This window comes from Neolamprologus multifasciatus, chromosome 20, assembly GCF_963576455.1.
Source record: "Neolamprologus multifasciatus chromosome 20, fNeoMul1.2, whole genome shotgun sequence".
Classification (NCBI taxonomy): Eukaryota; Metazoa; Chordata; class Actinopteri; order Cichliformes; family Cichlidae; genus Neolamprologus; species Neolamprologus multifasciatus.
In genome coordinates, this window is record NC_140458.1 from 31,822,227 (window position 1) to 31,842,902 (window position 20,676).

General features: G+C 46.2%; 1 protein-coding gene across 8 annotated transcripts in view; it reads right to left on the bottom strand.

The window, feature by feature from the left end:
- The window catches only part of rerea (arginine-glutamic acid dipeptide (RE) repeats a), a 130,378-nt gene that overhangs the window by 42,462 nt on the left and 67,240 nt on the right, over positions 1-20,676 (bottom strand). For all 8 annotated transcript variants that reach the window (XM_085145033.1, XM_085145029.1, XM_085145024.1 and 5 more), the window contains one exon: positions 965-1,070. In XM_085145033.1, the coding sequence (XP_085001159.1) occupies positions 965-1,070 (106 nt within the window). The remainder of the gene's footprint in view (positions 1-964; positions 1,071-20,676) is intronic.

Genomic DNA, 20,676 nt, shown 5'->3' on the forward strand with positions numbered 1-20,676 from the left:
TCATTTTCTTTACCAGTTGAATTTGCTTAAAGTTTGGATAAACAGTTGAGCATACAGTAAGAGTTTGCGTTGATAAATGCATTGATAAGCACTTTCAAGCCGTCTGAATTTCACCTTCTCTCTCCTTTGGCTTGTTTATCCTTTCTCTCTATGCCCTCCTTTTTCCTTTTCCTATCACCCCGTAACCGCTTGCAGCAGAGGAGCCTCTCTGAGCCTGGTTCTGCTGGAAGTTTCTTCCTATTCAAAGGGAGCTTTTTTCTTCCAATCATCACCTAGTGCTTACTCACAGGGCGAGGTCATCTGATGTTTGGGTGTTCTATCTAATACTGCAGGCTTTACCTTATAGTATAAAGCTCCTTGAGGTGACTTGTTTTGAACTGGCTTTGGTTTTGACTCTGAATCCAAAAGGATGATATGATATTGGTTTAGTGATATAACTAAACAATTACTCATTTACCTGTTGCAGGCCGTTCACAGATTTGCATGTATGATTGATGGCTTTATTAATTAAAAATACTAATATAAATCTAAAAACAATGCATTAGAGTGCTGCGAGGACACCCATTACTCCAACTATGTTCAATTCCTCTCAGGATTTGATATTCAGTGGCTGCAGATCACTGGCAGGCTCGTGTTCCTGTAGATGCGAATGTGCTGAGAGTGTGATGAGTCCACTGGCGCTGACTGGGTGGAGAGCGTGTACACTGAAGGGCCACATGACACTGCGGGTTATTAACACTCCACTGTGCTGCTGTCTGGCCTGAAGGAGTGTTACCCAGGGAACCAGCACAGAGCCACGGTATTGGCTCGGCTGCCAGGGACACGGCGCGGAGAGCAGAGCCAGGTGTGTGTGTTTGTAGAGGAGGAACAGCACAGAAAATTAACTGGATTTACTCTCTTGCGTGCACGTTCTGTACACGTGCACATGTGCAGGTGTGTTTAAACGATCAATCGGCGGCCTCACCGTTCTCATTGTTGCGATCCTGCACCAGGTGCTGGTAGACGGAGTCGGGCACCTCTGACTGGCGGTAGTACCATTTCACATTCATCAGCAGATGGTCCCGTTTACTCTGCAACACAGAGAGACACAAAGTGAGTGAGCAGGAGACTAAAAAGATCCCACGCTAAGATAAACAGACATCATTCTGTTTGATTACGACGTCACAAATTGGCCTTTTGGCGAAGAACGGAGCCGTGCAGATGCACCGTTTATGGCTCGCGCAGGCTGATGCCAAGACGCATGCAGAGAGACCAAGTCAATTAAAAACGGATTGTGGGGCATTTAGAGCCTTAATAAAGTAAACAGTGGGATGGCCGTCGCTGGAGGAAGTATGGAGTGAGAGGAACCATGTGGGGAATGGATGAGTGTTCAACCTATGCCTTGTGCAAATCAATCCTTTGCCTTGATTTCACTTCACTTAATGATAAAACTCTAATGAGCCATTATGTATTTAACACACTACCAGGGCTTTATAAAGCTTTTTGATGCACATGTACAGTATCAAGTTTTCTATGCCTTTATGTGCTGCCACCCACTGGCTCTTTGATAAAATGCAAGTCAGCAAATCTCTTTTAATCCTTCACATGGCCAGCAAGTGGCAGCACTGAGGTTAGAAGAGAGCCTTTCCACAGGGCGAGTCAATGAAAAAACACACAGTGGGAAGGGGGAAAAAAACAGCAGGGGGGGAAGGTGTGGGGAGAAAATGGTAGAGACTGACACTAGTGCTGAGGTGAGGGATGAAAAGGGCAAAATACTGTTTTCATTTCATGTTATAAAATATTTATTGTGACTGCACATAAACCCAACTGACCGTCACAGTGGTTTGAAAGAACATTAGAGAGACTGCCAGGGTGGGTGCTGGACTGCGACACAATCCTGTTGGCCCCAGCCATCTTTATTAGGGGCTCTGCTGCACCGCACTGAACTAACAGACCGAGACACCTGCACCGACACCGCCGATGGAGTACCACAAGAGGAGAAAATAAAAAGGTGGGGGAAGATACTTCAGTAATCCAAGGCGGACAGTTTAACGTCCACCCTTTCCAGGCTCTTGTGTATACGTGTGTGTGCGTCGCAAGAAACATGAGGTCAGGGTAAAGACATTTAAAGCCTTTGGAGTACATTGTTCTGTTATGTCACAGGGGAGGAGACTGAGAGCACACGCAGCCAAGCAAATCATCACCTCCCCTTAAACCTCGAGACCACCTCTGGTTTTCTCATTCTCTCCACTCCTTCCATATTCCATCCCCCCCCCCACGCCATTCTTCCACTGTAAACCTTTTCACTCCAACACTTTTTGTTTTTTCATTTCTTTTCCTTCCTCAAACCTTCAGCAGGGAGGAGGAATGAGTGAGTAAGTGAGCCTGGACGTGTTAAACAGCAGCTGGCATGCAGTCAAGTCAGCTGCATTTACTGCTCTGGATGATTATATGCATGCAACATCGCACAAGCAACACACACACACACTGCTTGTGATCCAACACTGATGGAGTAAGACACAGCCCCCCCCAGCAGTAAGGCGTACTGTGTGTGTAGAAATGTGTGCAATGACGTCATGCCACTCCCCCTCCCTCCAAGCAGTCAGCCCACCCTTCCATACCTCTTGTCTATCCAATGTACAGACACAGTTGCCTTCTAGACTACCAGGGCTGCCTGCCACAGCGGAACGAGTAGTTATCCGGTGCTTATACATAATTAATACTTTAAAGGCAGACTGTAAATGCTGCCGGTGTGCTACCCGAACATCTCATTTTCTGTCTGTAAAACCCACAAAATGCAGAGCCTGATGCAAACAAAAAGGCACAGGCAGACGGAGAAGATGCAAAGACGAAAAAGAAGACAAACAAAAGCGCGGGTTGTACGTCTCATTCATTAGCCCGCATCGTTTCAAACCAACCAAAGCAGAGACCAAATGTTGCTTCCACTATCATCAGCATCCTCGCTGCTCGAGAGTAGCCGCCACTCTCCAGAGCAGATTGCTGTTATGAAGCTCACAGCGGCGTTAAGCCCTCTCAGGCAAAAAGAGGGAGGGAGACGGAGAGAGACTCTGAGAGTGCAACATATGGAGCACGTAGTGGGAGTGGAGCGCAGCTTTCAATTATCACAATTCCATAAACATGCGGGGTGGAAAAATGAGTAGATAACACTGGGAGAAAAATGAAGGGAGATGATAGACAGCTCAGACTCGCCGCGCGAACTACTACTCGCATTGTCTGGGCTTTGCTGAGCCTGTCACAGAAAATGACAGAGGGAGAACATAAGAGCCACAATGCTGAATTGATTAGAGGCATTCCACGCTGCCTGTAGAGAGCCGAGCCCCGCGCGGTGTCGGCCATCTTTGTCTGTCCTGCCAGAGGCTAAACATGGCCCTGCCCTCCCCCTCCTCCTGAGGCCCTAAACCCTGGGAGTACCGCTCGCTGCAGAGAGGCCAAAAGACTTACTGAGAGAAAGAAACGAGGCGGAGGGAAAGAGGTGAAGAAGCAGAGAAGAGGAGACAGAAGGGGAGAAATTAGGAGAGAGAAAGGAGGCAGATTAAGGTGAGAGCAGTAAAAAAAAAAAAAATCTCATTTCTTCTCACTTAAAATCACAACTATCCTCCTCACCGCAACCCGCAGGGTACAAGACTGCCCCTTTATTCACTGAGGTGATATAAATCTGAGAGTCATGCTTTGGGGCTGAACACAATAGCACCTCCCCTCCCTCCCATGGCTCAGCTTGGCCTGTGGCATTCTTTTAGCACTCCTCAGACAGACAGGGGTTCAACTATTTCTCCAAAAGGATATTTATTAGGAAAACATAAAGTATGTTTCTTGTGGAACAAGCTAAAAAAAAAAAGAAAAGAGGCAAGAGTCACTGTTAATAAAAACGAATCAGTGCATTCATCACTGTCCTGAAAGCAGTCAAGACAAGACAAGCCAGTTAATTCTCCCCTTGACTAGCTAAAGATGGCTGGCCCCTTGGGACCATAATGGCTGTGCAGTTTTCTTTGTGCAGTCAACTCTGGAGCGAGGGCCCCTGTGTACGACCACAATGCTACAAAGACTGGGAGAAGAGGGATACACAGAGGGCAGACTTTTCTCTTTACGAGGAAAGGCTTTAAATGTGAAAAAAAAAAAAACGGCTCCGTTATTCGAAGGAGAAAAATCAGTCAAAGATCGGAGAGCGCGGGATTAAGTCTGCGTTTTCAAGTGCGAGAGTGTAAAATCAATGCGCTGCTTTTCAACCCAAAAACCCCCGAATCCCTGTAAGTGTTTGAGCAGCAACCGGCTTCTCTCGCGACCGTTCGCAGTGGCCTTTGCAATATGGCAGCCAGAGAGCGTTGTTACAACCTGTAACCCTCAAACCTAATGCCCTGTTCCGCCTCCTCCTCCTCTTCCTCCTTCCACTGTAACACTAGAGCTTTGCTTTAAACAATACCAGATCCTCCCTTCTCCCACACGACAGGCCCCCAGCGCACCTCGTTAACAGGAAACCTCTGTTTATTTTCTCTGCCTTTCAAACACGCTTCTTCCTCTGCAAACCCTGTTAGTGACCACCCCCTCGTGCACTGGCGACAACACCAGCCAGGATCTATGACTTCCTTCAGGAGGTGGCAACCAGAAGTAAAGAAGGAAAGACATATCCCAAACCCGCAGACAAAGGAGACGGCAGGGGAGGGAGGGAGGGAACGGGGGAGGTCATGCAGGCAATGGCAGCAGCAGCAGCAGCAGCTCGGTGTTAGCAAGGAATGTCAAGCAGTTCAGCTAAGCTAGCAGGCTTGCTGAGCTAACAGCTTAGTTAACGAATGCCCCGAGGACAAGGGAGGCTCGAGTATGTGAGATCAGGGCTGGTAGTGGTGTTGACACACACACACACACACACACACACACACACACACACACACACACAAAATGGTAGGGAGGGCATAAAGTTGGAGTGTTCACCTAGCCTGTCGGAAGGGGAAATAAAGCACAACCAAAAGAACAAAAGGGCGATTGTGGCATTTGGAGGCAGAGATGGGATCTGGGAGGACTAATCTGCTGCTCCAACATGATAAGATTAGAGAAGGGGGAGGCAGGAAGAGCTGGCTGGGAAGATCACACGTACACTCGCGCAAGCACACAAAGATGATGGATATGATTGGGAGGGTTTTCCACTCGGCTTTTCTCTCTTCCCTATTTTCGTTCTTCCTCTCCCTCTGTTTCTCCCGCTCTCTTTGAGACGGAGAGATCTGCCAGCACACCAGCACTCAATAAGCACTTCCATCTGGACGGCACACACAGACACACTTAAAAAAAATAAAAAAAATATATCGCATGTGTGTGAACATGCAGTTGTGAGGTACGAGAGATCTGCTGTGCTCACGCAATCTCAGACATCTCAGTGACTGACAAAGGAGGTTGTTAAAAAGTAATGCTAGCGTGCTGTGTGAACAAACACACACACAAATACACACACACACAAATAACAGGCTTTCAGGATAAGCACCTCTATTCTTCTCCCAAGCCGGCAGCAGCAGCAGGCTGGGACTCTGTGTCAGAGGTAAGAGAAAGCAACTCAAAATCAGACTGTCAGAGCCAGCAGCAGCAGCAGGATCCCTCTCTTCAATCCTCTTCTCCTTATGGGCTTCACCGTGTGCACTTGGCTACTTGGAGGAAGCCTTTGCCCCTCGAGCCTCGTTCTCCGAGCCACACATAATAACACTAAGCAAATGCTGATTACAACGTTTGTTGGGCGGAACTGTGCACGGCCTTCTTGTATGCCTGGCAACAAGAAAAAAAAACGAATAAATAAATAAATATATAATGTGTGAGATTGTGTGGGAGGCATGGGGAGGGGAAGGGGGGGTGGAGGGAAGGGGCAAGGTGAGTCCCAGCTGTGGTGGCGATGCTGGCAGGACCTTTTACACCATGCCTACACATGGGTGTCTCTCTCGCTGCCTCTCTTTGGCTTGACCTGTTTGGATATTAAATCGGCACCCTCTGCTTTGAACACACTGGGCCCATCTGTCAGCCCGGCTCCATATTGGATTGGATGAGCATTAGCCGATTCAGAGTGGGCAGATTTGCTCTCGTTTCTCTTTGTGTGTGTGTGTGTGTGTGTCTTTGAATGCCTGTCTTAAATTTAAAACCCACTTTCACAGAATCAAACCCACAGGGTTTAGATCACTTTACGATAGACTCGCTGGCCGGGTCGCCGTACAAATTGATGACATACAGCAACACATGTGAGGATGTTAACAGGTCCTCTTGTCATCGAGGCAAAAAACACAGCAGAGAATCGAGGAAGGGGAGGGAGGGGGAAGAAGAAGAAGAATGAGTCACGCGGAGCTCACAGATGATACTAATTAAGACTTCGGGGCTGAGGACCACTACTGGTGGATCATACTGCCAACCACAGGCACCCTTTTACACACCGGAGAGTCACAAGCACCCCACATGACTGCGACACTGAAGCTCACAACTTTTTCCAACCCTCTGCTTCGCTCCACAGTCTGTTTCGCTTCTCCTTTATTTCAAATGTGTCCTCGAGGAATACAGCAAACTAACAGCAGGAATAATAAGATATCTGCTTTAAAAGATCGCGCTGGATTCCTTCTAGAAAGCGAGAGGCAGTGAGACTCGAGAACACTAGCGCTGGCTGTTTGCGGCATAAAACAGCCGAGCTGCGTCCAACTTAAATATTTGTCTTTGCCTCCAACACACTTCTGTTTCACGTCAGTTTAAGCCAGGAAATTTAACACAAGTTAAGTGATGGTGCAGATAGCAGCACTGTTAAAAGTCAAAGGGAGAGAGGGGTTATAAAATGATGATCGCTAACAGCACAAAACAGTCAAAGAGCACCTGGCAACTTAGGCTAAATGCTAATACACACACATAGAGAGACACACATTAGCACAGTCAGAAATCTTTGCAGCGCTTTGCAGGGGTAGAGACTAGAATGCAGATCCGAGTAAGACTTCAAACGCAGGCTGCAGGAGGACAGATGGAGGCGGTTAGGAGAGCTCATATCTCAGTGTTCAGATCATAATACTGACTTTATTTCCCAAGCTCTCCCTCTCAGCCAGACATAGAGTTAAAGCCTGCCAGAAAACATTGTCATTTCTGCCTTCAGCCTTTCATTTAGCCGCTTCAAAGCCGTCTCGCTTTGATACCTGGCTTCCCTGTGCGTGTTAGTGTATTCGCCAGCGTGTGTGTGCTTGTGCGTAGCCTGGGATGTTCTTCTCGAGAGCGGAGACTTGTCTGGTCTCAAGGTAATGCCCGTGAGTCAGGATTCGCAGAGAGACACAAACACACAATGAGGGAAGAAAAAAGGGAGGAATGCTGACGTTTTGAGAGGACACTGGCTTTTTCTTGCGCAGACCCTTTAAACCGCCGGGTGTTTCATTTGCCTGTAATCCATTGTGTTAGCTGTGCCTTGTTAGCATAGCCTGGTGAAGTAATGAGACATCTCACTAATACTTACTAGACTGCTGCTATAGAGCAAGAGAGGAGGAATGCTCACAGAGAGGGGCGCAGAAAGGATATGACTATCAGACTGTGTGTGTGTGTGTGTGGATTTGTCATATTGGACGTTTGCCCAGCAAGCTAATCCAAACGCTGCATATGTGTGTGTCTGTGCGTGTGTGTGTGTGTGTGAGGACCAGTGGCAGCCTCTTGAGCAGGGTATGGCAGAGATGGAGCTGAGTGCTGTAATGGAAGACAGGAAATGAGAAGGCATGCTTAAGCCAGTGCTAATCGATGTCCCCCCCCACCACCCCCGTCGCCTTGGTATAATTCACACACAAATTTATCACGTAGCGTGTGTGCGCGTGTGTGTCGTCTATCTTCTCAACAATGCACTGGGGAGTCAGAAAGGTGCTGTGCGTGTGTACAAATTTGTAGCACTTCAAAGACTGACGCAGTGTGTGCTCGTGTGAATGCTTTGGAGGTCTTTATGTGAGAGCAGCTGTCAGGCCATCAGGAGCGTCTAGAGGGAGAGCGTGTGACAGTGACACAGATACAAGAAGCTGAGGCGCCTCCTGCACGTCTGTATGGTCAGAAAACGCACGTTAGTGCACAATTATGATGCTTCTTGCAACACATGCACACGCAAACAAAACTGCATCCATTTAAAAGAACAAACGTGGACGGAGCGGCGATAGTCAGCCGTGGATCGAGTGAAACAAGCAGAGTGTATTAACACGAGCATGCAAAAACAGATCTTAACGCAGAGTGTGAAAACCGGACAGACAGCTTAAACCACCGCGAGCTCAAGCACTTGTGATTGTTTTGTTTTTATCTGTCCGCTGCTCCCAAAGATATCCATCTCTCCGGCTCCCTTCCCCTGCTTTATCTCGGTCTGAAGGTGACCTTGCCTGTCTGTCAGTCTCTAGTGATGACACTGGCCCTATCAGTAATACATCATGTAAGCAGTGTATCAGCCAGATGCCGCACTAGCTGAGCAGTGGGTGGTCTGTCAGGCATGCCTGCTTTGTACAATATGCAAATAATCACATGCAAATTACCTGACTCTGTGTGATTGTGATTGCGTGTGTGTGTGTGTGACAATATATCCGGGTGGATGCAAATGAAGAACGCTATCAGATGTGCGCTAAAAGACTTAAAGACGTTACGGGCGTTTCACCAAACACAGTTACAGCTCACAAAAATCAAAAGGCTACTCAGAGAAAATGTCTGAAAGCTGGGGAGGAATGTGATTATAACACATGTGTGCACACACGCACACACACACCCACATAGAGGCCAGGAGCTTTGAGCAGCCTCCTGCTGTGCTGCAACAAGAGATGTATTGTAGACAACACAGCTGCAATAACAAGGCTGGCCCAGTGCTAGAAGGAGCTGTGCTGCACGACTTTTCGTCTAGACCGACAAGAACAGCCGCCATATTGTAACATGATTATGGACCGGAGTCTCTGCGTGTATTTTTAAGTGCAATGAATTTAAAGTGATAGGGATGCAGCTGTTTTGTTTTTAAAAAATGCCTAAAATGCACATTACAATGCATCAAACATAAAAATGCATTTCCTCAAATGGATCTGACACCTTTTAAGGAGTCTGATGGAAAATACCGGATCTTTGTAATAGTATTAAAAGCTGAATATTTTGTAGGTTCCTCCTACATGATTAACTCAGGTTTGTTTTTTTAACTTTCAAGTACAAGAAAGATCAAAAGATGCTTTGCTATTTCTATTTCATATCATCCCGAAGGTACTGAAGGTAGGCTGAGTTAATAAGAAAGGGAAAATGTAAATTAGCTGGCTAGAATTACTTTCCATTTAAATCTAGTGTAAAATAATACAAATAAATTCACTGCGACTTTAATGTAAGTGAATAATGGCGAGAAATCTGACGCGGGTGACGTAAGAGCAGGATAAAAGATGCAGGAATCTATAAATGTTTGATCTGAGTTATAAGTTACATCCTAATCTGCATTAACTGAGCACCTGAACACCTTCAGATTTTTTGTCTGCACGTTACACGTTCGGTGAAGACTTTCAATACGATGCATCACCTTTTTATTCATAATCGATCGTTTAGTTTAAACTCCTCTTCCACTGTGTTAGGTTATTTAAATGCGAGATAAAATAGCAAAAACAGAAAAAAACGTTCAGCTGACGTGACATTGATGTAACGGGTGGCCGTTCTGCAAGGACAACCAACAAAGCGTCTTGATTAAATAGGAACAAACAGGCATATTTTAAGCCCCGCGAATTAGGAGCTGCAGATCCTTTGCGAGGTCTCGTGTTGCGGTTGACTTCCCAAACTCCAGCAAAAATAAAACACACACGGTTAAGTAAACAATTGCTCGCTAATGCAGAACATGGGAAAAACAACAGAGTCATGAGGAGCGGCGTGTCAAACACGCTGGTTATCGTTCGCACATACCCAAACACAGCACCCACAGCGAGAGAGAGGAGAGAGAGGGTGAGACAAAGAGGCTGAACAACACACCAACATCTCTACTCTCTGCAACCCAGGCACATCAAAGCCTTCTCCGCCCATTTATCTGCATGTGCCTGTAAATCAAAAGGCATACTTTGAACCTGCACGCACACACACATGCACACGCACACACACAGGCTCAGGCAGCATTTGCTTTGTGCAGCAGAGTCCAAGACTGGGGTAGGGAAGGTAAAGGATTTTGCTGTAGACGAGGGAATTACGCGCCTCAGCTCACTCTGTCAAGGGGGGAGAGGAGAATGACTGTTTACCAAAAAGAGAGAGGGGGGTGGTGGGAGGGTCATTGCTGTGTCTCAGGCAGTGCTTTCCTGTCTGCGAGTCACCTCTTCACTTCACTTTCACCCTTCACTTAGCCCCGCCGCCATCATTGAAATGAGACACACATCTACCCCACCTTAAAAACGCCTCTATGCTCTGACAGATGAGAAGCCAGGTCAATGCAATTAGTTGTAACAGCACGTACAGGGGCAGACACTACGCACAGGAAAACAAGACGAATAAATGGACAAACACATTCAGAACCCCACGGAGAGAGAACCTAAGGAATGCACCCACACACACACTCACACGGATGATCTGTGCATCCCAGTGTGACCATATGGTTTGGCGGGGACTTCCTACCCACCGCAGAGGAAGTGTCCGTTTACAGTGCACAGTTCAGTTGTCTGCCATCACATCCTGTCTCCCAGCTTTAAACGGCAATACGAAGCCTGCTCTGCTCAGCCCGGTCACAGCTTTGAAGTTAAATCAAGCAGAAAGGAGACACAGTTCACCATACCGTGCAATCAGCATTGGCATGAGATCTGGTGGGCCGCACGCAACCTCGAACAACAAAGCAACATAAAGGGAGATTCACTTTCTGCAGCTCGCATGTGTGAAGATGGTTCACTTTTCAGCCGGCGTTGCTGGTGGTGTGTCTGACACCCGCCTGTCCTTGGGTAGAGTGTGATTAGGTGTTCTTAAAGCCAGCTTTTTGTAACAGTGGATGCGTGTAACAGATTGCGTGCGGAGAGCGACATGATAGGCTTATGATGGAATGATCCAGCAGACATTGACTAACAGTATGTGAAGTACAACGGGGCGGGGGTTATTGATGACTCTCTTAAAAAAGTGGGTATCATTGCCATGGCAGCCCATGCGTTATCACCGCGCGGCCACGCCCAGTCCCCCCGGTTCAGACCAATGGGCAGCCAGCTGCCAAGCAAACAATCCCCAGCAGTGCTGGAATGGTTGCGGGCGAGAGGAGAATGCTAAATGTGCCACTTCATCTGGTGATTGACACAGAGCCTCTTGTTTACAGGCGCCATGGAGATTTGCATCTTTTTACCACTGCCACTCCATCTCCTCTTCTCTCTCATTTCTCGCCTTCTCCTTTGTGTCCCCTTGCTTCACTCCCACAATCCTCCCCGTTTGTGGCGGCTCTGCATGAAGTGGATATTACCCCACCCTGCTGCTATGATATTGATCAGCCTCCTCCTTCCCTCTCCTCCTTTTCTTCATAGCCCACTGCATTGATTCCACCTCTCCCTCCGAGCCCGCCAGCTAGGAGTGATTACACACGCTGCTCACATACAGAGATGCAAACGCACACACACAAGCATACACATTAGTCTTCGGTAGGGATGTGGGACATGTAGCCTTGCTTTACTTTAAAGGCTATAAAGCTCAGCGGCTGCTGCGCCAGCCCAGTGAAAACACTGCTTCTTTTCACTCAATCAAACCCAGTGACTGCCAGCTTAGCATGACATATTACCATAATAAACATCTTTGTTATAGCATGTTAGCATAGCGCACCAGCCATCTGGCATAAAGCTGACTGTGCTCTAGTGTTTTCTGTCAGGCTGGTGCTAAAGATGGCTGTGGTAGGGCTTGACAGGTGGACTCCAGACACCTTGTGATTCTGTGCAGAGCCACACGGAGCACATACACACTCCTTATATGGGCCTGCGGTGCTGCACTCCCCAGCTACACACCAAAAGCTCTCCTACTAAAGTCAAAACAGTGAAATAAAACAGCTAGGAGTGGGTGTTAGAACAGCACAAGCGAAATACCTAATCACAAACTCGCCTCATCTGTGTCCACTTGAGCATAAAAATATCTCTTCACGTGTGAATGGACAGCCATGCTGACCATGAACATGACACCAGAAGTCGCGCCCCCGCCTAAAAACCCAGCAGCAGGAGCTCTTGGCTCGTCTGTACACGCTTGGACGTTAATCTGTTAACCAACCCTCTCAAATTGACCAGACAGTATCTCTGCTAACAATAGCGCGTGAAGTGCGAAAGGTTTGAGGCGGGGAGTCCTAGCCGATGAGCTAACGTAGGCAGTGTGGGCTGATGCAGCAAGAACAACCACTTATCTCTGTGTAACCTCTCTCCGGCAGCGGCAACAATCCAGAGGAGTGTCTACACCAACGGGCCAGAGATCCCACATATTATACACACCCTCGCTGCCATTTGGCATTTAAATGGCATTTTAGCATAGCAGCAAACAGTTTGCACCTAATTATGGCTAGCTGTTGCTGTGTAATGAGTTGAGCTAGTGTATCTAAAAAAGCCACGGCTACTCTTAAGGGTAACCAATATCTCTGCTTAATCCCAAGGTGGACTGGATGTTAGAAAGGATGGGCAGTCAAACCTGATACTAAACCAGCCTGAAGCTAAATTATTAATTATTAAATCATTGATAAGCTAATCAGTCCTGTTCTCTGCATTAAAGTAATTCAGAAAATAGATTGCTACATAATGCTACGGAAGCATTACCTTGCACAACTGGTCTCACCGACTCTACTTTTTTCCCTAATTTGCAATAAGATTAAGAGATTTGTCTGTGATGCAATTACGCCATTCCCAATCCAGAAAAGATCTCTCTCTCTCCCTGAGTCTGAGGGGCGGGGCGCTCTCCCTCTCTCTCCCACACACACACACGCACACGCACACAGCTGTTTTATGCAGTACACAAAAAGCCACTGCTCTTAATGACAATGCAGGAGAGAACCAAACGCCTCAGAAGCATAGTTACACTCCATTAGAGTCTGCGCTGACAATGCTTCTTGGCACAAGGGCAACAAGTCTTTTGCATTTGAGGGCACAAACAGAAGCAGACTGTTCGAAAAACCCAGTCAAAGCCAAGCGCAGAGATGTACGGCGTATGACTGCCGAGCTCACAGCCGATCTCGCCTTTCCCCAGCTATGCTATATATGCTAATATATGCCGGGTTATGGCTGAATTCACAAATTCAATCTGAAATGGTCTAAAGATCTTTTATACAGTTGTTCGGAAACTGAACAGAGCAGGAGAGCATGAAGGGGTTAGCTTTTTGATGCAAAAACAATGATTTTGCAATTATTACACAATGCATATGAGAGAATAAAGCAATTCAGCTTTTCATTTTGCCTTTTCCCCTCCTAATAAGTTAAAAAGTACTAGATCAATAAACATTTAAATATCAACACTAACATTTGTGACTAATTAACAGGTAAGCACAATCAAAACTAAGATAAAGACAAAAGGGGAGAGGGGAACAAGGACAGTGTGAATGTGATCAATAGAGCTAATCAATATTCTTCCCCTGTACCTTCCACTGTTTGGATTAGTACTCGTATTGCACTACAACTATAACCTCGTAGACAGGGTCAAAGTGACTCAGAGAAAATGTCTCGCTTAAAACTGAATGACACAATCAATTAGCGGCTTTCAAACAAGAAAAACAGCTAAAGCTGACAAATAAATAACATTACGTCTCATTATCGCTCTGAGTAGGCTCATCTAAAAGCCCCGCTAATGATCCAGGGAGGCATCTTTAGAGATGACGTTTTGGGCCAAAAAAATACTCCAGGAGACAGTCAGCCATCTGTTAACAGCGAGCTTCATCAGTCCCCCACCGGCCCTGTCACAAGTCTACAGCTCAAACGGCGTAAGCACGAGCTCCGCTGCGAGGTTGACGTTGGAGAAATGAGGTGTGTGTTTGGTGTAAATGCGCGTTTCTTGGCTCTGCGGGGAGGAGAGGACGAGAGGTCGCCGTCTATCCGAGGAGCACACCCCAGACATACGGGGGGTCTCGATCACCCCCATCAACCCTTCACACCCTCCGCCTGCTGATGGAAAGAGCCTCCGCACTCATCCGCCAACTCCATTACCTGCTGTGACAGGGCCACGCATTAAATCATTCCGTTTCACCTGGAGAGGAAGGTGAAGGCAGGAGGAAAGAGAAGTGGGAGGAAGACAGTGAGCGTTTGTTTTTTTTTAATTCTTGCTGGTCTGTGAGCTAATTCTTACATGGCCTCGTGCTGGGCCGCCATCAGATCATCCCCATCCCAACATGCACAGACGCCACAAGATGAATCACAAGGGCCAGACAGAGGAGAGAAAGGAAAGAGGAGACAAAAGAATGTGGAATAAGGTGAGAAAGGTAAAATATAAGAAGTCGTATTCAGTCGCAAATATGTTGGTCATGATAGCAAACTATAAGTGGGCTGTTAAGCTCGATAGCTAGTTAGTGCAGTTAAGAGTCTACACAGCTGACTGCATTATCCCTATAAAAGCACGCTGCCTGTTCAATCTGGATAAAAAAAATAATGTAATTTAAACGTCCTGATTCAATTAGCTCTGGAAAGAATGAAAAAAAAGCAAGAGAAGGAATTAAATAGCATGTCAGATAAAGCTCCCAACACAGATTCCTATGCAGGGCAGAAGCCTGGCTTTAAAAAGGGGGATAGGGGAGAAGCCACTAGATAAAACATAATGGATTTGACAACTGTGCAAAAAAAAAGACAGACTTAAGGGAGGTCTGTACTTCTTTTTTTTATCATTTCATTAAGATAGTGCTTAGGCTAATTTAACAGTGGGCTTAATAACGCAGACTTTCCTCCCTTTACTCTGTACACAAGTGTTAACTGCCTGCTGGAACAAAGGCGGCTCTGTTCACAAACACAACACTGCCAAACTGTTAAGTACATTCCTATAAAGAGAGGAACAAAGAGCATTTGAGCGTGGCAGGAGGGGAAATGAATACAGCTACTGAGGGGATAGCACGGCTCGGCCCTTTGATGCCAGGAAATGTCTTTACCATCACAGACACTGTTTATACAGCTTCGTAGCATACTCTTCTTCTTTCTTTTTTTTTAAGATTGAGGCAACAATAAAATAAACTGGTAGTACTGTGAAATCTCCGTAGGGATGATGTTTGGGAGAGATTACTGCTGAGAAGGAGAGAAAGGGAGACTGAGGTATGCACTGCCAGACAGCAGAGGAGTGGAGGAGATGGTGGAGAATTTAGAGGTTTGGACTGTTTTTTAGGGAAGCACAGCAGAGTACTTGGGAGGGGGGGGGGGGGGTTACACAATGCAGGAATAATGAAGTGTGCAACGTTTTGTGTGTGGATACAAGTCGCAAGAAGGCACAAACACCTATCCGCAGGATAAATGAAGTGTGTGCGCAAGTGTGGTGAAGCGTCTCCGAGCCTTCGCAGCTGCGGTTCCCTCAGTCCATGTGATCCATTGGTGGTGACAGACAGGCAAACACAATTTAGGCTTGCCCATCAAAGCACATGCAACACCAGCCGCAGCCACTGCAGGCGGAAATATGACGCACAGAATGGAAAATACACAATCCTCCCCTCTGTGTCTAAGAAAAGACCAGCACGGATTTGTCATTACCTGAAACACGAGGAAAAACATATTTTATCTATGCTTTTCAACCCTGTTTCTATGCCCTATTGTACACGCGAGCAAAGGCGGCCACCTTTCTGTCAATCATCGGGCATATTGGTGCATTTTATGGTTTGAAAGCTTCCACAAAATCTACTAAAATCCTTCGATGAGAGCAAAAGCTGCAACCATGAGCCCTTCGAGTGTTTTATTTGTTGGTTATGGAGTACCTCCAGCGTGTAAATCTTGATAATGTGTCTGGTAAAACTCTCTGGTTTCTAGGTTTGTTCGCATATAACGACTGAGTTGTTCTCAAGAAACTGAATCAGACTTGTCAAACAGGCCAACATCACCCTTTTAATGATCAAAGCTCGAGCATATGTCAGCCAGTTGTGTTGGATTAGATCAACAAGCCTTTTTAGATGGAGGACAGAGTTAGCAGTCGTTCAAGCTGTAGCACATGTACAAAGTGTCAGAAGGTCTGTATGAGATCGCGGTGGTGCTGCGGGGGAGCTGCTGGAGATGACAGCCTGTGGTGATGTCACTGTTTTTTTGTTTTGTTTTGTTTTTAACAGCTTTGCAAGGCGAGCGAGATCCAAGCTACGAAATGCACACATTCCTCAGACCTCACGGCAATCCCTGAAATTTCCTCTTTTCGTGTCTTCCCCTGTCTCTGACCGATGCCTTTGCCCTCTTTTCCTTCCTCCCTCTGCTCTCTCTGCTGGCAAGAGTTAATTTGCACCATGTGTTCTTTAATAGAGATTTGGGGGGGGATGCGGGGGGATAGGGCCCTGGTGGAAGCGTGTGAACCCGATACCACTGTAAATCTCCACTTCCACAGCGTTACACTCTCTCGCCCCTCCTCCTCCTCTTTCTCTCCTTTTCTCTGTCATTCTTTTTTTTATTGGCATGTCACACATTGGACAAGCTGGAAATTAAACTGAGCTAAGTTGAGCACCAGTGGTGAAGCATGCCAGATACCTCCTTAAGCTGAGAAAGGGAGGGGAAAAGTGAATGTTGGAAAAAGGGAAAAGAGTGGCGGGGGGGTGGGAGTGTGTGTAGCTGTAATGCAATGTAGGAGAAGGCGAGGAGGTGGGGGTAAAATTAGCCATCCGTTTTCAGAGCAGAGGCCAATCCAATTAAAGCTTGACCAGTCCACGCAAATGTGTTTAGTGTCTGGTTACTACGCTCAGCACTGGGTGGCCAGGAAGACACAAGAGATTCTCCAAGTACAAAACTCACTGCGGCGACCAGGAAGGTGACACCGAGAAAATAAAATCCATGGAAATGATGAGTGAGCAAAGACAGAATGAAGAGTCTTATCTACAATTTAAGGTCCCAGTGGTTGGACGCTGTGAACATTAGCCTACTTCAAAGAAACCTTCACCCTCTAATTTAGCGTGCAGCCCCATATGGAGGACGAGGGGGAGGATGCTTTCTTTTCAATAGGAAGACCTTGGTTGAGTGATTAAACAGGCCCTGCCATTATTTTCCCATACCACCAGGTTGGGAGTCCTGTATATTATGTGAGCATCAAATCTGCCTGCCTTTGTAGGCATCTGTGCCAAAAAGGGCATTTGTTTTTCCCGCTTTCTCATCAAAGTCAGCAGCAAAAAAGGCAGCAGTGTCTGTTTGCTATTAAGATAAAACGTGGTGCTAAACTCCAGTGCGTGGTGACTTCAGTTCATGTGATGAAAATGCAAAGAAATCAGAGTTGTTTTCAATTATATTCAACTAAAAAAATTTTAAAGAGGAAAAGTGTCTGAAGCAGAGCAACCAAGTATTTTAACAAGGTGGCAACAAAAGGTGGAAAAAAGCACTTTGATTTTCAATGTTGGTCCCAAATGTCATTTATCCCTGGGAAAAAATAATACTAATAAAATGAAATCTTTGCATGAGGCCAAGCCGGTCAGAGTAAACTAATTAGACTCTAAAGTGGGGGGGGGGGGGGGGGGGGGGGGTAAAGTAGTCAAAAGGCTTCTCTGCTGAATTATTTAGCAGTGAAGGGTCACAGAGGTGGCTATTGATTGGGCCTTTCTGAAAATGTTACGGCCGCTGGCCTGGCCCTTCAGTCCGACCAACCCCCCATTGTCCGCAGGCTGCGCCCACACCCCATCTGGGAAAGTAATCACCACTCATAAAAAACACACACACAAACCCCATTTTGATTTCAGTCTACTTCCCTCCCCTCCCGTCTTCTATCCTAGAGAAAGAGATAATCCTATTGGTTGAACAACTAGTTTCCATAGCAGCGTTTAGCTAATGCACAGCGAGGGCAGCGAGGGTGAGAGAAAAAAGTGCTATCTGTCCAAAAAGATGAAAAGAGGGAGAGAAGAGTCGAAGAGCCATGCAGAGGGTTGGGCAGGTTTCATTTCATACCCACAAGGAGAGCTCAATCCCAGTTGCTCCACTTGCTGGGCCTGAAATGTGTTGTTATCTCAACCTTGCCATTTGTATTGCTTTATTTATTCATCACTGCGCTGGTGTGGACAATCAATCTCACCCGTCTCCCAACAGAGACGGGGCTCTGTAGCTGTCAGAGAGACGCATGCCTGTCTCCATCTGATTTGAGAAATGCACCACGCTTGCAAACCGACACCGGAGGAGAACTACGGCTTGTCAGTCTTGCAAAAATTGTAAGTGCATACTTGAACAGAAAGAGCAGCTGCTTTAAGCTGGTCGCCAACGTGGCAGCTTAATGACCTAATGTTTTTCCAGAGAATGACATTAATGGCTTCACCTCAATGAAAATTCAAGCGTGAGAAACGCGAGTGAAGTATGGAGGAAACGGGATAAGGTGCCTCATACCTCACACAGAACAGAAGAATGAATCGAAATGGTCACAATGGGCAAAGTGGCATGATAGTACCAAAACAGTGGCAGAAAATGCTTTGCTCATTGGGTCTAGTCATAATCAAATGCAAGGAGAGGAAAGGGAGTGAGCCATTTGTCAAATAAAGATAGCTAATCTGAGCAGAATTTGTCCAAATAGAAAAAAAACAAACCCAAACAATCCTGCTTTGTTTCCCTTTTGCAGCCAAGTGGAAGTGAATGGCCATTCAGTGTTTAATAGCTGCTGTGTTGTGCTTGTATTGCTTTAAGGCTGCCACTCAATGGGGGAACATTACAGGCAGGATGCTTCAATCACACAGTCTGCAGCAGGCTCGCCTGGCCGGCCATGTCTGTAGACGCCTAGATGCCCTTGTCAAAGCTGCTTCCTCGCGGAGAGCACAGAGACAAGCACACACTTAAGACAGCCCCATGCAACTGTGAAAGACTGCACCTCCACACGTTCATGCCTGAGAAATGTAGCAGCTCGCTTACAGCAGCTGAGTGGACTGTGGAATGAAAGGAAGAGCTGAGAAGCACACACACGAATATGTACACACACACACAAACACACAAAATTGCCCCTAATGACTGTAGCGCCCCTCTCTCAAGAGATGGCAGCGGCTGCTGCTCTACTCAATAAATATTAACAAGAAGTACGACTGATGGTGGTGCTCACTGATCCATAATTGCATTTCAAAATGTTCGATGGGGGTGGGGTGGAGGGTGGCCGCAAAGGGAGAAAGGAGATAAAAAAAAAAAGAGGAAGCTCAGCCTTCCAGGCAGTGACAAGAGACAAGTAGTGATGGCTGTCTAGTAAACCTCCCACTGTCATTTCGGTGGCTCAGCACCAACGGTCTGACATGCTTGCTTTCACTGAATCACCGCACATGTGGGGATGGATCGCGGGGACGGTCGCAAGCTCCATTAGCACATATACACTTACAGATATCCCATGGATCTGAATACGCGCACGTGAGCTAGCCGCAAGCTAATTAGCCCGTGGATCTCATTGTTAAACTAATTCTCAGCACTTTGGATTCCATTAGGACTGTAGTCAGGGTCCAGAGAAAACCTAATAAGTGCTCATGTTAAGCATGCGTATTTATGCACATAAATTTGCATCTTTATCAAACATTTTTAATTATGGACTTTGAATAGGAAGCACTTTCCAAGGCTGAACGTTATACAGCAGCTAAAACAGTCAGGGATCAGTTGTGAGAGATATAATTAGCATTTGGCGTGCACGTGTGCGTGTGTTTATGGAGAAGGTATACGCATGTTGTTAACATGACACATTAACCGTTATGTCAATCTAAAGAAAACATGTATGTGAATACCCACACACAGACGGTGCACGTGTCCCGATTACACACTGAGGTACAGATAGTAAAGCTTAACAATAAATGATTTACTCATTAAATCACACACATGTGCCACTAACTGAGCTTTAGAGGCTTTTAAATCTGCACCCCTGTCTGCAGTGCACCTTTAGAATTGGTAGATGGGTTTTTTCATATTTTTTTAATCTAGCACTAAAACTGAGATGGGATTTTGTGCCATCATTAAAATATTACAGCACATCCACAGCTCTGATTTTCTATAATAGTCCCACAAACAATCGTGTCGCACTGTGAAAATGCAGAGTTTTCCTCATTAATTTGCAAGCTCTTTGCTAATTAAATGTTTTGGCCCGCCAATTAATTATTCCGACCGGTTCAGGAAATAGACAATATCATCTCAGCATCACAAAAGAGAAAATGCATCAAAATGCTTTTGAATGAAGTTAAATAAAAGAATCATTTTCATTTTAAACACATACATTCAGATAATTCAAAATACTCCTGCCATCATTTGTAACAGTTCTATGATAAAAGACGATGACGCGAGTGATATGTCGAAACAAATTGGGGCCGTTTCTTTGCATCAAGCTGGATTTATTAACCATAAAGACAGAGATTAGACACTGAGAGGAGATGTAAATCACCCCATGTGCAAAGCTAAACCCTTACAGCAGGATAAGCTACGCTTCCTATGCAATCTGTTATCCTCTGCAGAAACACCTATGGTTTCGACACACCTCATCATTTAGACTTAACATCATTATCTCCAGTAATGCGCATCCGCACATGCCGAGTGCGTGTATCGACGTGTTACTTGACAGTGCTCTGACCTGTACAAACACGACATCACAACATGTTTTCCCTGGACAAACACAAAGAACATAAAGCGTGTCGCAGATTAACCTGTGCACATC